This window comes from Myotis davidii, unplaced genomic scaffold (genome assembly GCF_000327345.1).
Source record: "Myotis davidii unplaced genomic scaffold, ASM32734v1 scaffold987, whole genome shotgun sequence".
NCBI classification, from domain to species: Eukaryota; Metazoa; Chordata; class Mammalia; order Chiroptera; family Vespertilionidae; genus Myotis; species Myotis davidii.
The window spans coordinates 504,315-529,652 of NW_006297901.1; the positions used below are offsets into that span (position 1 = coordinate 504,315).

Genomic DNA, 25,338 nt, shown 5'->3' on the forward strand with positions numbered 1-25,338 from the left:
CCGTCACATAATGCTGGACTCTGGAGACATTTGTTATTCATTCTTTTGAAGCTTATTTCTAGTCACTGTTGGTGCATCTGAAATTTCCATTCAATTTAAAAATCCAAATATTTTTTTCAACTCCTTGGAACAGATTCCTCCTGGTGATATCGCTCATTGCACTAATCAACTCCTCTAGGATAAGCGCTGGCACACGGCTCTTATTTTTTAATTACAGAGCATTTTTATTCCCGCAGAACCTTGTTTGGCAAATTCTAAAGAAAATCATTACAGGAGGGCTTTTGTTTTTTTTAAATCTTTTTGGCTCGACCACATCATAAGTACATCCCATTGTACATGGAGGACCTGAGCTCAGGCAGCCCCGCAGGCACCCCTGGCTCTGCGTCCGACACTGACACCTGACTTCTTCCTCCGAACCTGCTGGCTCTCCATCTCCCACTATGTTTTAGGTGAATTATACATGTAGCCACTCTTCTTTCTTTCTGCGAAGTTTCAAAAAGGGAAGATTATAATGAATATCCATAGACCCTTCCTCACAGGTATCAATTGTTAACATTTTTTCAGCTGTTAACATTTCCATATTTTCTTTCTCTGTAAATATTCATTCTTATTGATGAATCATGTCAAAATACAATGCAGACCTCATAAAACTTTACAATACTTTGTCAATTGTCCCTACATTAAGAAAGATCCAAAGACTACATAGAATAAGTAAAAACATAATAAATGAGAGCTTTGTCTACATACCCATGACATATTTGACGACCATTACCAATGGCCCTTCAGCCTTTTTTCCCTTAGCCGCCTCTCATTGGCAGAACTCCCTCGGAAGTCTGTTGCTCCGCTAAGAGTTCTGTAGCCCAACGTGAAACCTTCCCAAAGCTCTCCATGTCACTGTGCGTTAGGATGGAACCAAGAGTGAACATGTAAAAAATTATTGCATGTTTTCTACAAACTATATTGTGCCTTTGTTCAATCCTAACTTGATTTTTATACATTAATAAATTTTCTGTTCTGTTTGCCCACACTAAGTTATCATCTTTATTATATTCAACCATTTTGATATATCTCCTTGAGTTTTGTTTTAAACACCTCTTTAATTGGCAGAGTACTAAGGGACTTGGATAGGGTTCTCACCGTTTTGTGGTGATTTACGCCAATCCATCAATCTGGTCACCAGTGGAAGCACAGCACTTCCTGTGGCCCCTTGCCTTCCATCACACCCACACCCCGTGAGCATCACACTGTGAGAAAAGAAACATGCAGGAAAAGCATGGCCATGTCTCAGAGGAGTGTGTACAAAGGGGTCAGATGTGTCCCTTGGGTAATCCTGTTGTCATTTGTTCTTGGATCGTTTTGGTCCTTGATGACGTAGATGATTCTCTCTTAGAATTATCCAAACAAAGTGTGTTTTGGAAAGAATTGATTTTTCCCTTTTTAAAAAATATATCAACAATAAAACAAAACAATCAAAAAAAGCACACCTCTTTACAACAGGCTATTGCTTTCTGGCCAGTTATTAATTCTGGGTAGGAAGTTTTCAAGGAGTAAATAAGAATTTTTGTAACTTTTAGAGGGAAGAGTCCAGTTCTAGTCTGACAGTTAAGCTGTTTTGCTAGCTCTTAGTGCTCTCATTTCAAAGTTTCCAGTATCTTTTGTAATTGCCTCAGAAAAATGATTATTTTTAGTTCCATTTGTGATTAAATTAAGGGTTTGGCAATAAGAGCCTACACAAATCAATTAGAAAAGCAAGATAAAGCGAAAGAACTTTTATGAAATCAATTCTGTGTGAGCTTGGGAATCCAAATGTCAACAATAAAGGACATGTAACCATCATCTATTCTGTCTTTTTATCTGTGTGTGCTCAATTTATTTCTTCATCTTGCAGTGGGCCTGCAACAGCAAAAATTGAGAAACTTACTTCCCATAGAAATTAAGCTGATCATTCAATCTATCTAACCTTTCAATTATCCTGAATTCTCAGCTCTGTGTCCAAGCAAAGCTCATTGCCACACTGACTAAAATGATAAATGTCACTGAAAAGCCAATGGTAGCATCACACACTATAACAATAATACATTTTATCTGACTTACCTTCTTCATGTGAAGTAGATTTTAGCAGAATACCTTACTTTAACTGAAACTTCTCATTATTTTAATGCAGCGTTCATCATCTGAGTTTTTGTAATAATAAAAAGAAGCAAAAAATCCCAGTACAATAAATTAATACTAAATGAGGAAATTCAATTCAATCTAGCTAAACTTTGATTGATTTTCTAACTGTATTACTGCCCATTCAATTACGCTGAACATCTGCTCCAGAGGAAATCATATCATACGACTGAGGCATGACCTCACATATTATCAAATCAGCAAAGGATAAGAGTCTACGCATCTTCAAGAAATACACAGAACATAGTTGGAAAAGGTAGCAACAGAATCCTCTGTTATTAACTCAGAGACAATATCCCGGATACCCGTTCTCCATGATTGTGCACATTATGTATCTACAATGATGTATTTGTACAGGCTTCATGCTGACTGACTCCCACAAGAGGCAGCAGCATTTGGAAAATTCCTAAATTGTGACTTGTTTGTTTGTCTAAAGGCTGATGACTTCACCTGGGCTTGTCCCGGTCAGAAGTATAATCCCACGGAGGCACGAAAGGGGCATTTGGCCCCCAGGAGTCTGTGATTGAGGGGAAGCTGCTGAGGCTTTTTAACATTGGCTGGAAGTGAGGAACCGGCTGCCCACTCTGCCCTATCTGTGGATGAGAACATAGCCCCTTCTCTGCTCAAAACCCTACAATGCTACTTTCTATGCTCAGATTAAAACCCTCTGCTCCCCCTTGATCCCTCCATCCCAGGCCTCCCTCCCCCTGCCTCCTTGCTGGCCTCACACACACTAGGCACAATCATCTTTATGGCTTTGCATTGGCTGTTCCCCTGACTGGATGCTCTTCCCCCAGATGGCCTTGGACTAACTCCTTCTCTTTGAAGTTTTTGCTTAAATGTTACCTCAGTAAAGTCCCTGATTATTGCATCTGCCCAAAAGGACACATAAGCCCCCTTTCTGTGCTCAAATTTACATTTCCCCTAGCATTATATTATACTAGAGGCCCAGTGCATGAATTTGTGCACCAGTGGGGTCCCTCGGCCTAGCCTGCAGGATTGGGCCGAAACTGACTCTCTGACATCCCCTGAGGGGCCCTGGATTGCAAGAGGCTTCAGGACAGGCTGAGGGACCCCACCGGTGCACAATTGGGGCCGGGGAAGGACACAGGAGGTTGGCCAGACAGGGAGGGATTGTGGGAGGGCTTCAGAGCGTGTCTGACCCATCTCGCTCAGTCCCAATTGGCCAGACCCCAGCAGCAAGCTAACCTACTGGTTGGAGCATCTACCCCCTGGTGGTCAGTGCACATCATAGCAACTGGTCAGCTGGTCTACTGTCTGCCCCCTGGTGGTCAGTGCACATCATAGCGAGCAGTTGAGCGGCCTTAGCATATCATTAGCATATTATGCTTTGGTTGAATGGATGACTGGGCGACTGGACACTTAGGATATTGGGCTTTTATTATATAGGATAATTTATTTACTAGGCTTTTGTTTATTGTCTCTTTCCATTAAAAATATTAACTCCATGACACTGGGGATCTCTGTCTATTTGTTTGTTGATATATCCCAAGCATCCAGAAGAGAGTGTCTGGCACACAGTAGGTGCTCAGTGAACCCTTGATGAATGAATGAATGAATAGCAAATAGGTACCTAATTAAGGTCTGCTATCAGAGAGATTAATTAAAAGCAATATATAATAATGATAATATGCATTTTATGATGCACCAAAAGCATACATTTATTGAGTGCATATTACACATTAAATATACTCTAAGCATTTTACATGGATAATCTCATCAAATGCTCATGACAATCCCACAAAGCTGGTTATCTATGTTTATTCCGATTTCATGGTCATTGTTACAAAGTGATGGAGCTGGATTTAACACCACATGAGTGGGCTCAGGACCCCATACTCTTAACTACTGGAATCACCTTCACCCACCAGGCACTGGGCTTTCCCACCATTCCCCTTCCTGTGGACACAGGCTCCAGGTACTATAGCAATCAGCTTTCCATTTATTTTCTGGATATTAGTTAAAGTGCTTGCATTGGTGCTTCTCAGATCTGTCCATCTGAGATTAGAAAGTTATTTCTATTCACAAGATGTGCACTCACAGTTATAGAGTGGACCCAAAGATTAGGGGGGACAGCAGATCTAAAGCGGACACCAAGCTCAGCACGACTAGTGTTGAGTGCTGCTGAGTGATGTGAGGGTAATTCCAGAGGTGAAGGTGGGTTCCTGAGTGGGAAGGAACCAGGGAGACAATTAGAAAGCCCTGGAGGATTCACCAGCGAGCAATTACGCTGCTGTGAAAAAGAAGGAATCCTTACCATTTGCAACAGCACGGATGGAACTAGGGAGCATTATGCTGAGTGAAATCAGCCAGTCAGAGAAAGATAAGTATCACATGATCTCACTCATTTGTGGACTATAATGAACAACATAAACTGATGAACAAAAATAGAACCAGAGACATAGAAGCATCGAACAGTCTGTACAACCTAAGAGGGAGGGTGAAAGGGTAAGAGATCAACCAAAGGACTTGTATGCATACATGCGAGTATAACCAATGGACACAGACAGTAGGGGGGGTCAGAGCTTGTGCTTGGCGGAGGGTGTGGTGGGGGAGAGATCAATGGGGGGAAAAAGGAGAATCATGTAATACTTTAAACAATAAAAAAAATTTAAAAAAAGAGCACACAAGGAATTTTTAGGTCTTGTTCTTTGCTGCAAAGCGAGAAAAAAAGCATGCATTGTATTCATCCTTCTAGGAAGACAAGCAGACTAGTAAGCATTAATAAACGGAAACCCCCAAAGCAGAACATCTTAGCTTTGACAATAAGAGGTTTGCAGAGCTATCGCGGTTAATTTTTTGTTAATTTTCTTTCTCTGCTCTAACTGGCATTAATTCTTTTTTTTTAACTGGCATTAATTCTTAAACCATATCAGGGCTTGTGCTTGGCGGAGGGTTTGGTGGGGGAGAGATCAATGGGGGAAAAAAGGAGAATCATGTAATACTTTAAACAATAAAAAAAATTTAAAAAAAGAGCACACAAGGAATTTTTAGGTCTTGTTCTTTGCTGCAAAGCGAGAAAAAAAGCATGCATTGTATTCATCCTTCTAGGAAGACAAGCAGACTAGTAAGCATTAATAAACGGAAACCCCCAAAGCAGAACATCTTAGCTTTGACAATAAGAGGTTTGCAGAGCTATCGCAGTTAATTTTTTGTTAATTTTCTTTCTCTGCTCAAGAAATTAACTGGCATTAATTCTTTTTTTTTTAACTGGCATTAATTCTTAAACCATAATATAAAATACATGCCGGTACCTGAACAATTAGAAATATGCAGCTGAGGGGTCAGAGTCATGTGCAGCTGTGAAACTTCTTTCTTTTAATATATTTGTATTGATTTCAGAGAGGGAGAGAGGGATGGGAACATCAATGATGAGAGAGTCGTTGATTGGCTGCCTCCTGCACGCCCCACACTGGGGATGGAGCCTACAGCCCAGGCACATGCCCCAACTGGAAAGTGAACCGTGACCTCCTGGTTCATAGGTTGATGCTCAGTCACTGTGCCGCCGGCCTGGCTGTGAAATTTATTAATGCAGCTATTCCCTAAACTAAGTTTAGAAATAAATTCAGCAAAACTCTGTGAGCTTATGGGTTTGAAGTAAAAGAAATGAAAAACTGCAAGTCCAGAAACTTCCTAAGAGCCACAAACTGGTTATTGCCATGTTGACAATCTCATTTCTTTTTAAAAGCAGCATCTGCTCCACCCGCCTGGCTTGTGCAGCCTCCTCTCAGGGCACCCGGAGTCATGCAGAGGGTAAATGCTCTTCGGTTCCTGGTTCCATCAGGAGACCTTGAATACGTCAGGATGTAAGGCCGGTCTATGATTTAAGGTGGATGAAGTACTAGTAAATACGCCATGATGAAGTGAATGACTTTTACCTTCCTGTTTCTAGGGCCCCATCGATATTGTCCATGAAACAACTGAACTACAGATCATAGAAGGAGCCAGCATTTGTTAGAAGGGGAGCAGGTAGGAGTGTTGTTGGGTTTTGTCTTAATAGTAAACCATTAGATGCAGCAACTACTGACCCATGGAAGTTAAAGAAAATTAATTCTAAACAGAAGCCCCATTTCACACTCCCAGGAACAATTTTTAGCACATTTCCGCCCTGACATGAGCTTCCTGCGGATGTGCAGATACCATGAGGCATAGCTCTGATACTAAGCACTGGCAGGGCATTATCTGGACACTGAATTCAGCAAAACTCTGTGAGCTTGTGGGTTTGAAGTAAAAGAAATAAAAAACTGCAAGTCCAGAAAGTTCCTAAGAACCGCAAACTGGTTATTGCCATGTTGACAGTTTTCCTTCAGAAGAAAGCTTGTGCTGCCCTTGGGCTCACGCTATTTCCTTGGAATTTGCATTCTCTCTCCTAAGTGACTGGGGGAAGTTCTGCGTGACTTGGACAGAGAAATGGGGAAGAAAGGTCCCCCGGCTCTCACCGATGCCCAGAGGAAGGGAAGATGGAAGAGGTGAGTGTTGAATGACCGCCCCCTGCAGCTCCAGATTCCCGAGTGGCTGACCTGGGAAGGAGGTGCCAGGCGCTGCGGGACATTAGGATGGCACCAGGGGGAAGAATTGCTGGGAACTTGTTTACTGAGAATTTGCTTTATGCCAAGCACCGTGCTTGCTTGGTACCTGAGGTAGATTCTCCCATCCCTTCTCATGGCTGTTCCTGGAGGTAAGCATGGTGACGGCGACCGTCCTGCAATCTGCTGCAAATGTGGATGCTGAGGGTCATGGCAAGCGGGGGACAGTGTGAGCTCAGTGGGTAAGTCCCTGCTCTGGCTTCGTGCTGGGCCTCATGCCAGGCGTTTTACTCGGGTGATCGGATGAATCTTCACCACAATCTTCTGAAGTCAATAGCATTGTCATTCTTTCCATTTCACAGGTGAGGACACTGAGGTTCAGGCACAAGAATCTGACTCAAGGCCATGCAGCTGGCTGGTGGTGGGGCTGGGATTTGAACCCACATCTCTGTCTCCAGAGCCCCTGTTCTTAATTACTATGTCATGTCCCCTTCCACACACAGACTGCATTTCCTGAAAAATGATCCCTCCTGCACCTGCTACCCTGTTCACCTGCTACCCTGGTAACAAAGCTACTTTCACCAGGAGGATCTCACAATTAGTTTCCCCTGAAAAGCCCAAAGGAACCTTGGGAAGCAAGGATGAGGAAGTCTCAGGCGATAGAATGAACGCTCCCTTCAAGGGAGAGAGAGTGAGGCTGATGAACGTGCTGAAAGCTAAGACGGTCAAAGTGAGGGGGAGGAAACATGTGGGCTCACTGCCCCTGGGTAGATGTTGTCGCCATGCCACCACCCAGGCTGGCCAGCCTGGGAGCGCAGCCACAGGGACAGGAGAGCTCACGCGCCTTTGATTCGGAGTGATTCGCACCTTCCAGTTGCCCAATAAAACAGTGGCGTTCCCACCCAGACTTAATCTTCCAGGGGGGACTAGTGCATTGGCCCCCCGCCTCTATCCATGGGCTATATGTTCCAAGACCCCCAGTGGATGCCTGAACCACAGAGTAAAAAGTAAACTATGATTTTCCTATACACAATACCTACAACAAAGTTTAATTTATAAGTTGGCAACAATAAGAGATGAATAATAACGAATAATAAAATAGAACAATAATAACAATATTCTGCAATATAAAGTATGTGGATGGCTTTGGAGCCATTACTAAGTAAAATAAGTTACTTCAACAGGAGCACCACAATATAGTGACAGTCAGTCTGATGACTGAGATGGCTCCTAAGTGACTAACGGGCAGGTAGCGTATGCAGCGTGGATATGCTGGACAAAGGGACGATTTCTGTCCCACGCAGACGGTGCGAGATTTCATCACACTGCTCAGAATGGAGTGCAATTTAAAACATACGAATTGTTTATTCTGGAATTCTCCATTTAATATTTTTGGAGCACACAGTTGACCACGGGTAATTGAAACTGTAGAAAGCAAAACCGTGGACAAGGGAAACTACTCTACCTCCTGGTATTGAACCTTTCATACCAGTGAGGGGATATAGCAGCTTACAAGTAGCCAGATGCCCATTCTGAGCTGCCAGAATGGAACCAGGATTAGGAAAGGCTTAGCTAGGCCTTCCTGGGTATAGCTGGCACACCTATTTAGAGGCCTCTAAGTTTCATTAAAAGACTGGCTTGGCTTTTCAGAAGATGCGAACATGATCATCACTCCAAGTTGAATGAGAAGATATAAGGTAGGGGAGAAAGGAACTAGAACAAGATTTGCAGCAGGGTGATCACTGAGAAGAAAGGAAGAGAAAATCGTGTTCAGAAGTTCTGAATGTTCCTGGGTCCACTAAATCTCAAAGTACATTGTTACTTCCCCCTCATCTTCCTGATAATCCCCATCCCAAAGCCTCTCGTAGGGTCCGACCCAGGAGGCATATGTGTGAGGGTAGGGTAAAGGGAGCCACGGTGGCCCAGAGTGGGGTGAGAAGGACATCTGGGTGGGAGAAGGGATGCTTGCAGAATATTGAAACCAAATCAATATTTGGAAGATAGAAATATAAGGTCAGGAAGAAATATATGTCAAAACCCATAGGTTCCAATGGTTACTTTTAATTTCAGGATCTGGGAGTTTAACATTTCACAGCTGGAACAGAGACGTGTGGTACTGAGGCCCAGAGGATGGGTTTAGATTGCTAAGTTAGATTAGAAGAGAAGAGTGTTGGCAGTGGGATGTCAAACTGAGAGACCAAGCAGTTGGATGCGTAGTCTGTGTGGCCAGTAAGTTCTCGGGAGGTGTTCTTGGAAATGGAGATCGGTATAAGAGTCTTCAATGAATTGGGACGGGTTTAGAGAAGACAAAAGATGATAGTGGTGCGTGGGTGATGGAGAATGGGATGGTTAAGTGGCATAAATCTTGAAGGACAGATAGTATTTGAGAGCAGGAAAGTCAAAATCCTGAAGCAGCAAGAATGCCAACCCCACCTCAACGCACCGAAACACACTGGGGTACGTGGGATGTGGGAGAATCTAGAGGCTGCAGTGAACGGCCAGATCTCAGCCCAAACCTGTACACACACTGGATCTAGATCAGGGGTCCTCAAACTACGGCCTGCGGGCCACATGCAAATATAAATATTGTATTTGTTCCCGTTTTGTTTTTTTACTTCAAAATAAGATATGTGCAGTGTGCATAGGAATTTGTTCGTAGTGTTTTTTTAAACTATAGTCCGGCCCTCCAACGGTCTGAGGGACAGTGAACTGGCCCCCTGTTTAAAAAGTTTGAGGACCCCTGATCTAGATGCTGCATTTATACTTTAACATTATAATATAAGCATTCTCATAAACTTAATCTTAATATCTGTTTAACATTCAATTTAGTGAACATTCGTGACATTTTTTGGTCAATTACCCTATCATTTGTATTGGGTTGTTTCAAATTTTTCTCATTATAAACAAGGAAGTAATGAGCATAATTTTGACTAATTGTTTTTCTTTTGGCAATCATGATTATTTCATTTAGATAGTTTCCCAGAAGTGGAATTTCTACATTAAAGCCTGGGAACAATTTTTAGGCTCTTGACAATTATTTTTCTAAGCTCATCTGCCCCAGCCCTGGAACCAGCCATTTCTCCAAGAATTCCTGGTTTCTGTAGTGGAGAATAATATTCACACACCAAGACCTGGGGACTAGATGTGTTCATGGAACTGGGATAGCACTGTTGTCATATTCCCCATTGGACAAAGATAGGGAATTATTGTATGCATGAGTGTATATGTGTATGTAATATATGCATTCATATGCATAGACATTTACATCTATATTTATTTCTATATCTACCTATATATATCAGAAATCATGGGTTCACATAGTTACCTTTCATTGTTTAGATATTTAGAGCTCCCTCCTTTGGCAGCGAGAAATCAGGCTGCCATTATACTAAGAGTTTAAGTCCTCTCCACTTCCCCTCATCCTCTTCTGCAATTAGGCTCCCTTCAAGTTGATTCTCTAATTCATCAGGTATGTAGAAACCATGGGTTGTACTTAATTTGTGAGCCTTCATTGCACCGAAGGAAATTTTTAAGTCTTTTTAAATTTATGTGTTTTTTTACTGATGCTGTGTCATTTTAATTATAAATGTTATCTAATGCTAAGAGGCTATTCAGCACCAACAATTAAAATTGAGAGAAAGTGACTTGATCCTTTAATATCATGCAGAATATTGATGATAGTGTCCATTTAATTTCTTGTTTTATTGCTGAGTTATATATGAGAAATATGTGGATAATATCATCTATATGAAAGTCCTCTTTTGACTAACTAAATATTGTATAATTTTAGCAATGTATGTGAGATAAAAAATGGGTTTCATTGTTTAAAAAAATGTAAGTAAAACAAATATTATATATTTTATAAAGAAAAACCTGAAAATAATGAGTTTCAGAAATTTTTTTCCTAAAGAACGCTAGTTAAGATAGCCCATGAACCGGAAGGTGCTGGGCACTTGGATTGAACGTTGGTGTCTCCGATTAGCTTTTAACAAACATTTTCACTTCAGTTATCCAAAAGAACAGATGTTGTTGTAATGCTTTGAAAACCCAAAAGGTGTGTTCTCATTTTATTAGCAACAACATTAATGCTTCTTTAAAATCCTGGGGTCCTTCGCGGGGTCACTTCGTAAGTTCTATAAATGTGTAACCACTATGCTGGAGCCCTGAAACTATTTGTACTATTGACAACTATAATTGAAAAATGATGTTTTAAATGAAATAAAATCCAGGGGCCGATAATTCCCATTATTTCTTGAATACATATTGCTTACTTTTCAAAGAAAATCTCATGATGTTTTCTTTTTTAAAACTAAAGACCATTAGAATTCAAGGATAAAACAGACAGCAGACGGAGTCACAAAGCGTTTGGAAATCCCTCCCCAGCATTCCAACCTTTTGTCGGTGACGTCATAATGTCCCAGCTAGTTACAGGACCTGCCGGCAACTGGAAGGAAACTTCAAGAGACACAGGACATTGGTGATCAATCACATCGTCCCAATGAATTTCATATTGTTTTTTTTTTTATCTGGGGTTCATTCCTCAGAGATTAGTGATGTGACTTCCAATAATGAAGGTGGGTAAGCATGGGAAGCTTTCACAGACATAATAGATAAGGAAGATGACCCCATTATCCTAGAAAATTGATGTGTAGCAATTGTATTGTTGGAAATATGGTACAATTTAGAAGTGAAGTCTCTGCTTCCAATCCTTTGTGGAAAAAATGAAAGTCCTTCAAAGAAATTAACATATGTCTGATGTACGGTGTGTCATACTTTTTTTCAGAGGTTTATGTGGAACCTCTAGTTGATGAAGAACATAAAGAAGAAATTAAGCATAACATCCCTTATAATGATAAAAATGACCATCATTTTAAAGAGGAAAAAAATTGTAAGTAAAGTTAATAGTAATACATCTATGAGAACTGATTATATTGGTTTGATTTAACTTTCTTAAAAACTATAATCACATTATTTTCTGCTTCTTAAATTTACCTCATAGACATTTCAGTGTGTAAAATGAAATTTTTAATTTCTGCAACTTTTTCCTGAGATGTTACGAAGTTTAACAAGGTTATCTTGGTAATTGTCTATAATTAACATGGGCTCCATTGTAGCATTATGGTTACTTATTCACATGAGTAACAACTAACTTAATTCTATGGTGAGATAACCAGAATTTATTTGGAGTTGTGTATGAGTTTCCTAGGGCTGCTAAAACAAAGTCACACAAACTGTGTATTCTCTCACAATTCCAGAGGCCAGAAATTGAAAATCAAAATTTTGACTCTACCGTGCTCTCCCCAAAGTCTTTAGGGGAGTGTCTCTCCTGGCCTCTTCCAACTTCTGGTGGCTCCAGGCATTCCTTGGCTGCTATAGTAGCAGAGCTCCAATCTCTGACTCATTTTCACGTGGCATTCTTCCTTTATCACTGTGTCCAAATTTTCCTCTTCTCATAAGAATACCATTTATATTGGATTAAGAGCTCACCTTATTCCCGTGTGACTTCATCTTCACTAAATCTCCAATGACCGTTTCCAAACTGCGTCATATTTGAGGTTCTGGGGGTTAGGACTTCAACCCTTTTTTTTTTCTGGGGTAGGGAGAGTGACAAAATTCAACCCATAGAAGATGACTTTAAGGTGTGTGGGAGGCCCAATTAACTTTATTCATCATTCCTCATATGGGCTTTCTCTCTATGTCTTATAACGGCCACCATTCTAAAAAGTGAAAAGTTCCTAAGAAACTTTTAAAAAATTCTTTTAAATTAAGATTAAATCTAGTTATTCTGGGTTCTTTATTAGTATTAAGCAAAGAAAAATAGAAATACATATAGAATGAAGTACTTTGAAAACTACAATCCATAAATTGTACTTCTTTCTTTGATGAATTATTATCCCTCTTTTAAATGTAAAAAAAAACAACCAACAAAACAAAAACACCCTGATGCTCAGAGAGGTGGTTCATAGCTACCACAGAGCAAGTCAGGAATGATGTCACGTCTTCCACCACCAGCTGCCTCTGCTGTGCCCTACAGGGTGCAGTCATTCCTTTTCAGGATGTACCTCCATTTGAATTAACCGGAGGACAAATAACTCAAGAGCCTGATGATTACTTTGAGTAAAGGAAAAAGTCTGTCTGACACACACACACATTTATCTAAAATATAAATGGAATTGTGGTGAAGAATGGTCTTATGACTGACTTTTCTCCTTTAACAGCTTTGGAACTCTTTATCCACTGTCTTACAAAGAATTAAATGATGGGCAGTTTCTCCCATGTATGCTCTTCTCAGACACTCTTGGGTATATCTCTCTTTGGATAGATACCAAGTACTGGAATTGCTGAATAAATGATAAAGCTTTAAAATATTGGTAGATAACACCAAATTGCCCTCCAAAGGTACCTACCAAATTGTATCTCCCAAGAGTGCTCCCTAATCTCACTTACAATAATAGTGTTAATCATATTTTGTGAATAAGTGAGAAACTTTAGTAGTGTTTTTAATTTGCATCTTGATTACTTGTGAAGCTGAGTATTTTTCTCTGTATTTATTGGGCATTTAATTTCAACTTCTGTGATTTGTCTGTTTTTATCTTTGGCTCATTTTTTCTATTTGATTATATTTTCACTTATTTGCAAGAGATATTTTTATATTTAGTATATTAACTTTTTCTCTAAAGTAAAAGTAACAACTATTTTCTTCCAGGCTGTGGTTTATCTTTAAACCTATTTAGGTATATTAATCACAGAGAAAAATTTAATCTTTATAAAATAGATTTTTAATTCCTTTATAATTTTTGCATTGTGTATCTTGCTTAGATGGACCTTATCCAAATAGGTATTAGAATATTTTCCTAGTTTTCTTAAGTTTTATATTTTTGTTTTTAACTCTTGGGTCTTAAATTCAGTTATTTTTGTGACATAAAATAGGCATAAAAATTTACATGTTTCAAGGGTAATTGCCAAATGTATAACACCAATTCCCTACTCATGTGAAACTCACATTTAATATAATCTAACTTCTCATTGAAATTTAGTTAGTTATACACTTTTTGTTTTTCTGATCTGTCTGTCTCTGCAAAAATACCACATTATTTTTGTTATTAAAATACCACATATATTTTGTTGTTAATCTTGACCTGAGGATATTTTTTCCATTGATTTTTATTGTTTTAGAGAGAGTGGAATGGAGAGAGACAGAGAGAGAGAATTATTGATGTGAGAGAGACATATCTATTTGTTGCCTCCCGCATGCACTCTAACCGGGCCTGGTTTGAGCCTGCAACCATATGTGCCCTTGACCAGAATTAAACCCTTGATTCTTCTGTCCATGGGCCCAACACTCTAACCACTGAGCCAAGCCAGCTAGGACAAATACCACCTTATTTTAATTTTTATACTTTCATAACTCATAACATGAATATTGGGCTGCAATTTCCTTGTGTTCTCCATAGATCTAGCTCAGAAACTTCTAAAAATTTACATTAACAGCACTGGTGTGTGTGTGTGTGTGTGTGTGTGTGTGCACTCATGCATATATGTGTGTTCTGGGGGGATATATATATATATATATACACACACACACACATATTAAATATGTATACATCCATGTATATACAATTTTCTGTCATTCCATAGTATTTTGGAAAGAGGAGATGTATATATATGTTTAATCAGCCATCTTTACCCAATTTATTTGACTCGGGTTGGGTGGATATGTCCATTAGTTTTGCATTATAACCAATTCCACTTACAATAATGAAAGCAGGATCCTTTCTGTGCACATGCCAATGTGAAGGTATATAGGCGACCTTGATTGTTATTGAAGTATATCCTTTTTAAGTGGAACTGCTTCAGGGGCAAATGAGTGTTTCTTACTTGGCCTTTTCCCCCCTTCTGAAAAAAATATTTATTTTTATTCATTTGCGAGAAAGTGTGAGAGAGAAACATCAATAAGTAGCTTTCTGTATATGCCCCAATTGGGAATCCAACCCACAACCTGGGCATGTGCCCTGGTCAGGAACGAACCAGCATCCCTTCGGTACATGGAACAACGCTCACCCAACTGAGCTATACCAGCCCGGCCTTACTTGGCTTTCTGATAATGTCAATGCAGTGATAGTATTACACATCTGCAATCTACTTTGGTGCCTATTATGCACTTAAATATGTTTTTCCATAAATTCCCCAATAATTTCTTCTCAGAAAGAGTCATTTAGCAAAAGGATACTAATTTGGCTTTTACCCCATGGATTTTATTTTTGACCTTTTCCTTACTTCCTTATTTTGTAGATGAAGAATGTCACAAATATTTTATTATTCTTTTTTTAAAAAACTAGTCACTGCGTATGGTCTTTAAAAAATCAAATGATGAAAAATGTAAAGAAACAAAAAGTCTAAACTTGGTTGGCGGCTGAAAACTTTTGTCTTATGCTTTTAGATGTGTTCACAACCCAAACTCCAACTGGCTCCCAGTCTGAAATATCTGTGAAAGCAACAACTGCTGTGGATTTTTCTCTAAGAAACTGTAAGTATTGAAAGGCACCAGTGCAAATATGAACATCCCTTAAAACAATATTCCAAAACAGCATTAGAGTGTTGGGCAGGAAAAAGATCTTATTGGCGCTAATGTCAGAAGTCTTCATTCCTAAGTAAGGACACTCGTGTCTATTGCACTGAGAAATTCTGAAGGCAGAGAGGTTCTTACATATTTTTTAGACTATTTTGGGTTTGCATGGAAATAAAAACTAAATAACTAAATTTAGGACTAGAAACTTGTATGTCTTTTTTCAACCCACATTTTTACTCCTTTCTGCTTTATACCTTCAGCTTCAAACATTGTTTCCTTTTGCACCTTTCCACCAAGCATAACTATTTGATAGATGACTTGGGAGGCCATTAAATCTCCAAATGCATTTAACACATCTATTACCTCAGCATGTGACAGCTCAGATCTACGAAACACATAAGCCACAAAACAGAATAACAAGGAAAAGGGGATGGAAGTCACTAGGGAAGAGAGGACGTTTCTGGCAATGGCATTTCAATATTGGTGAATGACAGACTCCGTAAGCCTACTTATTAAATAAAGCCACATGACAATAATGGGATATTTCTGAGCAGTTTCAAACCTTGGGACATAACTGAGAGGGGGACATTTCAAGGGCATTCACTAATGAGACAGCTGACTTGTGGGAATTTTGCTCCTACAAGTAAACAAGCTCTTGAGTTGTTTGGGACAAGACACAGAATAGGGAGGCTGTTGAAGAAAACAGACCACGTACCTCAGATTCCCTTAGGAGATGGCTTATTGAGGGCCAGGGAAGAGAGTCCAAAACCCTAACTTATATTCCCACAATTCAGGTCCCCAAAGGATTGTCAGAGAAAGTTGGATAGGGATCAGTTGTTCCACTTGAGCGGGGTTCTGACAGGGAGACAGGCTGACATGGATGGGATGCTTCAGAGGAGCAAGCCCCGCCCCCAAGATTAAATCTCCAGAAGTATTTTGAATAATTCTGCTAGTCCAAAAATTCCGAGGGCAAGTAGCTGAAGCAGTCCAGACACTTTTTTCCAGAACCGAGGAAGAGGGTTGCAGGACAGAGTTTAAGGATTTCTGGCCACTTGTTCTAGTCCTGCCTGAATCAGTGTCAACTCCAGTAACAATCTCTTTTTCCGTCCTTTCTTGCCACCAAGATTCCTGTAACGGTGCTGTTTGCAGGCTTCGTCCGGATTCATTCTGTCTCTGTAGAACTCCTCCCGTGGGGGGACTGCCTGCACCGCTTATGGAACGTGATTGACTCCTGTATTAAGCAGTTAACTGAAATTTCAGGCCAACTTCATGGGGGAAAGTATGGTCCTCCAGTCACAACGATCCCCAAATACACTCTTACTGACATAGGTCCAGATGGACACATGATCGCCTGAGATATGCACTAAATCAGGCCTGAAAACCCTTGGTTTGTAGCCCCACATCTTTATATCCAAAGACCTGTCTTGAGTAGTAAACATGCTTATGTTTCCAATTTACAAGGAAACTGATGCTGCCTCCCTTTACCAGACTGTCCTGGGCTGACGGTATCACTGCAAGGTGTGGGCCGGAACCATCTGGGACAGTGTGTCTGATCCAGTAGACCTTCCTCACCTCTGATTGTGGGCCAGGACCCCAGCTTTCCCCTCTCTTGCAAAACTATAGGCGTATGAATCCCACCTCAGGCAACAACTTTACCTTTTCTTTCCCCTGCTTTGAGTTACCTCAAAAAATTGTCAACATCTTTCTGGGATTTTTTTTCCCCTCTCCCCTTTTCTTTGTTCCACTTTTTAGCTAAAAAATATGCCTAATCACAGATTTGGAGTCAATATTTTAATATGCTGATAACCCACTTATTCCTTTTCCTAGATAAACTCAATGAAACATCTGGAACACCCAGTGAAGAACCCTCGTTACAAAGAATTCCAAGTACTAAAGTTACTACACTGTAGTCATACCTGGAGCATGTCATTATATGAGTAAAAATTTAAGTTTCACTACTCTGAGTATTTCATAAAATAATAGCATGCTTAAAGAACTTGTACTCTGCAGTTCAAAGTCATTCTAAAATCTTTTTAAAATAATTTTTTTATTGATTTTAGAGAGGAAGAAAGAGAAATATCTATACTAATAAAAGGGTAATATGCTAATTAGAGTGGACGTCTTCCAGATGACCTTCTGGACATCCTTCCGGACAAAGGCGCAGCAGCTGCGAAGGGCCGAGGCTCAGGCCGGCAGTGGCAGCAGCAGTAGGGAAATGGGGATGGCGCCTTCCCCTGATCTGCCAGGTCGCCTCCCGCAGAGGGAGGCTAGACTGAGGCTTAGGCCAGGGGCCGAGTCAGAGGCGGTTAGGGGCCATCAGGCTAGCAGGGGGTCAAGTTAGGAGGGCAGAGGTAGTTAGGGGCAATCAGGCAGGCAGGCAGGTGAGTGGTTAGGAGCCAGAGGTCCCAGATTGTGAGAAGGATATCTGACTGTCGGTTTAGGCCTGATCCTACAGGGGTCCCAGACTGGAGAGGGTGCAGGCCGGGCTGAGGGATGCCCCCCCAACCCCATGCACAAATTTTGTGCACCAGGCCTCTAGTCAATAGATAAACATTGATCAGTTGCCTCCCACACGCACCCAATCTGGGACCAAACCCACAATCTGTGCATGTGCCCTACCCAGGAATCAGGACGAATTCAAGCAGCTGAGCCACACCATCTAGGGTGCTAAAATATTTTAAACCATGAAAATCTAAGGGTCAATTTTTAGATGTATTTGACATGGGGTAGAAAATGAGGCTGTCCCAGCCTCTTTTTATAATACAATTTTATTTCCTTAGATTATATCAAATTTATATTTATGCATATATTTATGTTAAATGTATTTATATTTAACATAAATACATAATTATATATTTCACATAAAGATATAAATATATATAAATATTTAATACATTTTAATATAATTTTTTAAAATTCTCACCTGAGGATATTTTTCCATTAATTTTTGGAGAGAGTGAAAGAGAGAGGGAAAGACAGAGAGAAATATCAATGTGAGAGAAACACACCAATTGGTTGCCTCCTGCACAGCCCTGACCAGGGCCTGGGCCAGGGAGGAGCCTGCAACCAAGGTACATGCTCTTGACTGGATTCAAACCCAGGAGTCTTCTGTCCACAAGCCAATGCTCTATCCACTAAGCCAAACTGGCTAGTGCTTAATATAACTTTTAATAATTACATAAAAATTTCTACCTGCTCGAGAAATAAACTTTTCTCTGCATAGAGGCAATGATTAGTGTTTCCTAAGATTATTTGGGGAGGTAGGGTTGTGAGTAAGAGGCTGCAAAATAAAAAATAATCATTTTACTTTCCTGCCAAAAATATTATCCCTTATAAAATATTTGTGAAACCATAACAACCCAGGAAGTCTTGAGTGAGTGGTCTAATTGAGGACAACGGACCTGTTGTTACATGAAACTATTTTCTCCAGTTCATGCAATATAAGTATGTTACTAATATTATTACCCTAAATTCATTTGCATCTTTAACACCACTAAACATAAAAACCTTTAATCAGCTTTTGATATGTTTAAAAATAGAAATCTGATCATTCTGGTATTTTACTTCTTCAATATCTTTAGTCATTTGCACTAAAGTTTTAGTTTACTAAAAGTAAATGAAGAAGAAAATACTAAAGAACCATGTAGAAAGAATATTCAAAATTTTAAAGTTACAGCACTGTAGGCATACCTAGAGCATATCATTATATGAGTAAAAATTTAAGTTTCACTACTTAAATTTGGGGTCACATTCTAACCTCTAACTGGGCAGTCAAGTCTGACGTGACCTGAACATTAAAGAACGTTTCAGTCTCTTCCCTGGTCACACTCCCCATCCACGCTCTTCATTCCAGACTTCCTGAAGCTCCGAGAGCTTGCCCAACCTGTTATGGTTCTGGGTCTGCTCACAGTGGAATGACCTCCCTCTGAACTTGTTTGCCTGGCAATGTCTAGCCCTCTGCACTGTATTAAAGTACCATCTCCCCTTTGAAGGGTTTCCAGCTTTTGCAACTTGATTTTGGTCCCTCCATGAATACCTCTGTGCGTTTCCTTTAACACCCTCCTTATCCTACAACATAATAAGCAGTGATTCCTGTCTGCTTTCAAAATCGAGTGTGTTTCTTGACCATTAAGACTGGTGTTCATTTCTGTCACTTCAGTGCCAACTTCAGGTCTGGTACATGGTAGGAGCTCAAGGTGGAACTATTAAATGACTAAACTAACAAGTGAATGAATGAATGTTCTGACACAAATTTACTAAAGCCAAATTACCTTATGTTGTCAAACTGTTCTATTTTGTTTTTTAAACAGAAACAACCGAGGTTCCAAATGAGCCTGCATTTTGGACAATGTTAGCTAAAGGTAAACTCATAGTAGTTAGGTAACTGGGAAAACGATTTCTTTTCTGTCCCCAAATCTTATGTAAGAAAGCCAAGATCAATGTAAATAGTTCCAATACTAAGAATAAATGTCAACATTTTGCTGCCATCATCACATGTAAATGCAAAACACATCCAGAAGATTGATCAAGTGTTCGCTTTTTCTGATTCTCCTCCCAAAAGTTTCATGCTCCTACAAATGTTGCAATCAATTTTTTTAAGATTAAAAATTTTAAATAAGGCTCTTGCCCAATATAGCCCCTCTTTGTGTTAGGAGCAGCATGCACCTAAGCACGTGGAGATGTATGAATAAATGCAAAGTACTTATCAAAATATATGCATGCATAAAATGAATGTATACATCATAGTTAAGCATGCATTATTAACATAATGCACATATCATATATGTATTACATGTTTACTGTAGATGCACACATATATAAATGTAATATCACACACATATATGCATGCAATAGAAATGTAAGACATATGCCATATTCAGTCAATCTTCAATATTTGCATATTCTGTATTTGAGAATTTACCAACACCTAAGATTTGTAACCCCCAAAGCAATACTAGAACATTTTGCAGTCATGTGCAGACATGCTCAGAGCAGCAAAACATTTTAATTGCCCGTTGCTCACATGCCTAGCTGAGGTGGAAAAAGGCTGCATTCCGCCTTCTTTTTTCAGCTCTCATACTGTAAATACGTGTCATTTTTGTGGTCTACTTCATGCAACATGTATTTCGTGTTTTCTGTGGGTGATTATGCTATTTAAAATGGCCCTCATGTATAGCATTCAAATGCTGGTTAGTGTCCCTAAGCACAAGACGGCTGTGATGTATACCTTATGGAGAAAACGTGTGTTAGATAAGCTTTGTTTAGCGGGAGTTATAGTGCGGGAGTTGGCTGTGAATTCAGTGTAATGAATCGGCCATATGTACTAAAATAAAGTGTCTTTAAACATAAACACACACAAAACAGGGCTTTGCATTGATTGGTGGGTGGAAATGTTGTGACCTCGCAGGATCCTAACCCTGTATTTCCTCTATATTATAAAAATAACCAGCATGAATAAATGAGAATAACCTTAGATATTACACATGCACACAAAGTTCGTAAGTGAATTTTGTTTCCCATAACACCAATTTATTGTTTTAACAGTTTTAAATGAAACGGTGCCGGAGGAAGAAGCAAGAGATCAATTATTCCAAGCAATTCCAAGTAAGAACAAAATACTTCAATGAAATGAATGCATGCGTGCCGGCACACATTGTAGGGCCTGCGTGGCGGGACTGTTTTCTGGTGAGGTGCATGTCAGAGGGCAGTATGGAGGCTAACATGGTAGCAGGGCACCTACTCCTGTTTTAGGAAAGTTGCGGATTTCACGCACGCTCTCCAGTTGCAGTACTGCATATACCTATTTATTTCTGCCTTCCTGCTTTGTAACTTCTATTCCTGACTCAGATAAACCAAATGGAGTAGGCAAGTGAAAAAAGTATAGAATGCAGTTTGCTTTTTTAATGAACAGACTTTGTTTTTAGAGTGATTTTAGGTTTACAGGAAAAGTGAACAGAAATTATAGAGAGTTCTCATATATTCCCCTGCTCAGTTTTCCCGCTTATTAACACTTTGTATTAATGTGGCACCGTTTTTATCATTTATGAGCCAATGTGGATGCATTATTAACTACAGTAAAACCCATAGTTACACCCGGGTCCACTCTTTGTGTTCTAAATCTATGGGTTTTAACAAATGCAGATGTCACATGTCCACCATTACAGTACCATAAAGAATATTTTCCTTGCCCTAACTGGTTTGGCTCAGTGGATAGAGTGTCGGCCTGTGGACCGAAAGGTCCCAGGTTCGATTCCAGTCAAGGGCATGTACCTTGGTTGTGGGCACATTCCCAGTAGGAGGTGTGCAGGAGGCAGCTGATCAATGTTTCTAACTCTCTATCCCTTTCCCTTTCTCTCTGTAAAAAAATCAATAAAATATATATTTTTAAAAAAGAATAGTTTCCTTGCCCTAAAAATCACCTGTGCTCCATCTGTCCACCTCTCCCTCGCCCAGCTGCTGACAACCACTGACATTTTCATTGTCTATTCTTTTGCCTTTTCCAGAATGTCATAAGTTTGGAGACATACAGTACGTAGCCTTTTTAGACTTGCTTCTTTCGCTTAGTAATCCTATATAATAAAAGGCTAATATGCAAATCGAACTGCAGAAAGAACCATTGCTATGACATGCCCTGATCACCAGGGGGCAGATACTCAATGCAGGAGCTGCCTCCTGGTGGTCAGTGCACTCCCACAGGGGGAGCTCTCCTCAGTCAGAAGCCAGGCTCATGGCTGGCAAGTGCAGCAGCAGCACTGAGGATGTCCGACTGATGGCTTAGGCTCGCTCCCCAGGAGTCAGTCATCAGTCAGACATCCCCTGAGGGCTCCCAGACTGTGAGAGGGCATGCAGGCTGGGCTAAGGAACCCCCCTTCCCCCCGAGTGCATGAATTTTGTGTACTGGGCCTCTAGTATGCACATAAGATTCCTCCATAGGTTTCCATGGCTTGGTAGTTCATGTCTTTCCATCACTGAATAATATTCCTTCGTATGGATGTCCCAGTTTGCTTATCCAGTCACCTACTGAAGGACATCTTGATTGCTCCTAAGTTTTGGCAACAATGAATACATCTACTATAAACATTCAGGTGTAGGTTTTTGTGTGCACATACATTTTCAACTCATTTGAGTGCCCAGCTATTGTGCTTGATGGTTGTATGGTAAGACTATGCTTAGCATTGTAAGAAACTACCAAACTGTCTTCCAAAGTGGCTACACCATTTTGCATCCTCACCAGCAAGGAATGAGAGAATTCCTGTTTCTAAATGCAGTAACTTTCATTAATGGATTAATTATATTTACATGAGCACAGTAACGCCTGATTTGAATGAAAATATTCATGACAAGGCAATATATTAATGCCCCTCAAACACCTGTCTTGCAAATAAAGCATTGAAAAGAAATTGCATCTGGTCCTCTATCTTAGGCCTGTCACACCAGTTCTGCCCTGGATTATGTGACGGGTACAGCCTCTTGCTTTCAGAGCTTCAAGAAAATGGAGGGAGGCATCTTTGGTCAGAAGAGCTAGATGGAGGAATGACAAATGCTGGGCCACTTGAGAAATATTGTCTTTTCCAGTAATTAAGTTAATTGAGCATGATTGATTTTTTTTATCACATACTGAGTACATACTACATGCCAGTGCTTCACAGACATTATTATGTCAGTCCTCACAGCAACTCTGTGACGTTGGTATTAGCTCCATTTTACAGATGAGAAAACTGAGGCTTGGAGGAAAACTCTGTCCAAACTTGCAATGGGAGTTTGCCTAATTTCCAGTGGTCAGGAACTCCAAACCCTTCTCTAGTTTGGCCCATCACCTTGACAAACAAGATGTACTATAAACACAGCTCTTCACAAAAGCCCTTTTAAGGAGTAGCAAAGCAATTCAGGAGCATGGTCCATTTTAACATTTGTTTGATTATTCCCAAAGTACTCTGCCTCAAAGTCAAAATCTCAGTCTTTGACAATTGTACACTGTTCACTCCACTCTGACAATTGTAATTTTTTTAAATCAGAGAATATAGACATGGAGCTTGTCATTGCTTATTACCAAAACATCATTATCTGGAAAATAATGAAAGCCTTTGAAACTTTTGGGAGGGTGTTGGGGTAAAGGGGAGAAATACCAACATGGTCATGTAAAGTCATCATTATATAAATTAAGCATGCAAATATTAAGTCAGACATATTTAAAAAATAAAAATTTGACAGCAAAGATATATTTTCATTAATAGATTTAGTAAAATGACCTGACATATCTGCATCTGGACATATCTTTATTATAGAACTTAGTTTGGAAAGTGAAGTAAGTTTCCACTTCTCAGTAATAAAGTGGCAAGTTCAGTTCTTAAGCCTCATGGAGAAAGCATCTGGTACACCCTCCTTGTAGCTGAAAAGAAAAATCAATGCATGTCCCAATAGGAGAACTGCATCTTTTTCCTTTGAGGGATGTGTGTAAATCCATATTGTTAGTAGTAATCGCTGTAGAGTCATGAACTGGTTTTTACTAGTCGGAGGGGAAGTCCGCTGCATACACATTTTAATACCAGTAACCTGGGTTTGAAACCAGATTTTGCCATTTACCAGCTCTGTGCCACGGCAAATTCATATACTCTGGGGTCCTGTGAAATGGAGCTATAGACAGCTTCTCAAGACCGTTGGGAAGGCGACACGGGAAAAGTTAGGAGTACTGGGCCACCACAGCCTCTCCTTGCGTTGCCCGAGGGCAGGGGAGTGGCTGTGGCTGTGACTGCTCCCGAGGGTGGAAGGCCTGCAGGGGCTTTGAAATCCTTCCCCTGCAGAAAACCCTGGGGGACACAAGGATCCTTTTCATTGCATTTTCTCTCTTCTCAGGCTCTGATTTGAACGGGACAAGTGAAGACCAAGGGGTAGGAGCACAGGATAAGTTAAAACTAATGCTGGGCATCTCCCTGCTGACCCTCCTCCTCTTCACCATCCTCCTGGCATCATCTAGCGCCTTGCTGTACAAACTGAAGACCACGTAAGTCCACAGACCTCCGGAGGGTCTGGTCTGTGACACGCACATGCGAAGCTCCCAGCTGCCTCTCTAGCAGACGGTCCGGAAATGTGACTTCCAAATGTATGCGCACGCTACTCCGTTGGCCACATTTCCCTGACTCAGAAAGAAGCCTGGCTGTCTCTGAGGGAATGCCCTCTTTAAACCTGTCCCCGATATTTTAAAATCATCCTCTAGAAATAGAGACCACCCTACTCAACTGGGAAGGGTAGTGAGCATGTGGTTGGCATCCTTTGTTGAAAGCCTTGAAACAGAAGGGCCACGACTCTGTTCTAAATAGCACTCCTGCTTAGGGCCCAACAGTGCTCATTCCTTTACATAGCGTGCTCCCAAGTCAGCGATAGATGGGACAGAATCCATACACTCTTTTAACTTTTGTGATACCGTTTTGAGTTGCGCTGCAGACGTACATCACTTACCAAAATTACTGAGGTATGTTTTCTCTTTTCAGTTATAACAAGCAGCTTGAGCGTCAGTACTCCGTCCACCCCGAGCTGGCGTCGCTGTCCTACTTCCAGCCTGCCCAGGGCGTCTCAGACTCATCCTTCTCTAGGAGCCCGGAGAGCAGCACCCTTTTGGACCCAGGAATGGGCATGACAACCTCGAATGAATACATGCGTTAGACCTCAGAGTGGCGATGTTCCCACTGATAAATAGAGAACTGTAGTTTTGTGTCATAAAAAAATATCTTTCTTTGTGAATCACACGGATGTCATGATTTAGGAACGCTGCTGAGACGTTTACATTTTTCTGGCGTCTTAAAAGGAGGACGTGTTCAATAAAATTCTCTCGGCTATAAAAATTAATGGAAAAAATAAAAGGAAATCATTTAAGGTATGGAAAACTTATCAAGTAAAAATAATCCTAGAAAGTGACTTAGGAAACGTATTCACTCTAGGCTGTTTCATTTTTAATCCTCACCCAAGGTATGTTGTTTGTTTGCTTGCTTGCATGCTTGTTTTGTTTTAACTGATTTTTAGTGAGAGAGGAAGGGGGGGGGGGGGAGAGAGAGA

At 40.4% G+C, this 25,338-nt stretch overlaps 1 protein-coding gene across 1 annotated transcript; it reads left to right on the top strand.

The window, feature by feature from the left end:
* The first annotated feature begins 18,917 nt into the window (after positions 1 to 18,917).
* On the top strand, positions 18,918 to 25,029 carry EQTN (equatorin). The gene is made up of 4 exons (XM_015570474.1): positions 18,918 to 19,649; positions 20,833 to 20,892; positions 24,142 to 24,289; positions 24,777 to 25,029. Exons 1-4 carry the CDS (start codon positions 19,637 to 19,639, stop codon positions 24,946 to 24,948), a joined length of 393 nt encoding a protein of 130 aa, XP_015425960.1. The 5' UTR covers positions 18,918 to 19,636; the 3' UTR covers positions 24,949 to 25,029.
* Positions 25,030 to 25,338: the final 309 nt, after the last annotated feature.

Bases quoted from the DNA above. Each gene is read 5' to 3' on its own strand.
- EQTN (XM_015570474.1), top strand. The intron at 20,893-24,141 runs GTAAGAACAAAA...CTCTCTTCTCAG, and splicing joins ATTATTCCAAGCAATTCCAA to GCTCTGATTTGAACGGGACA. The intron at 24,290-24,776 runs GTAAGTCCACAG...TTCTCTTTTCAG, and splicing joins CTGTACAAACTGAAGACCAC to TTATAACAAGCAGCTTGAGC.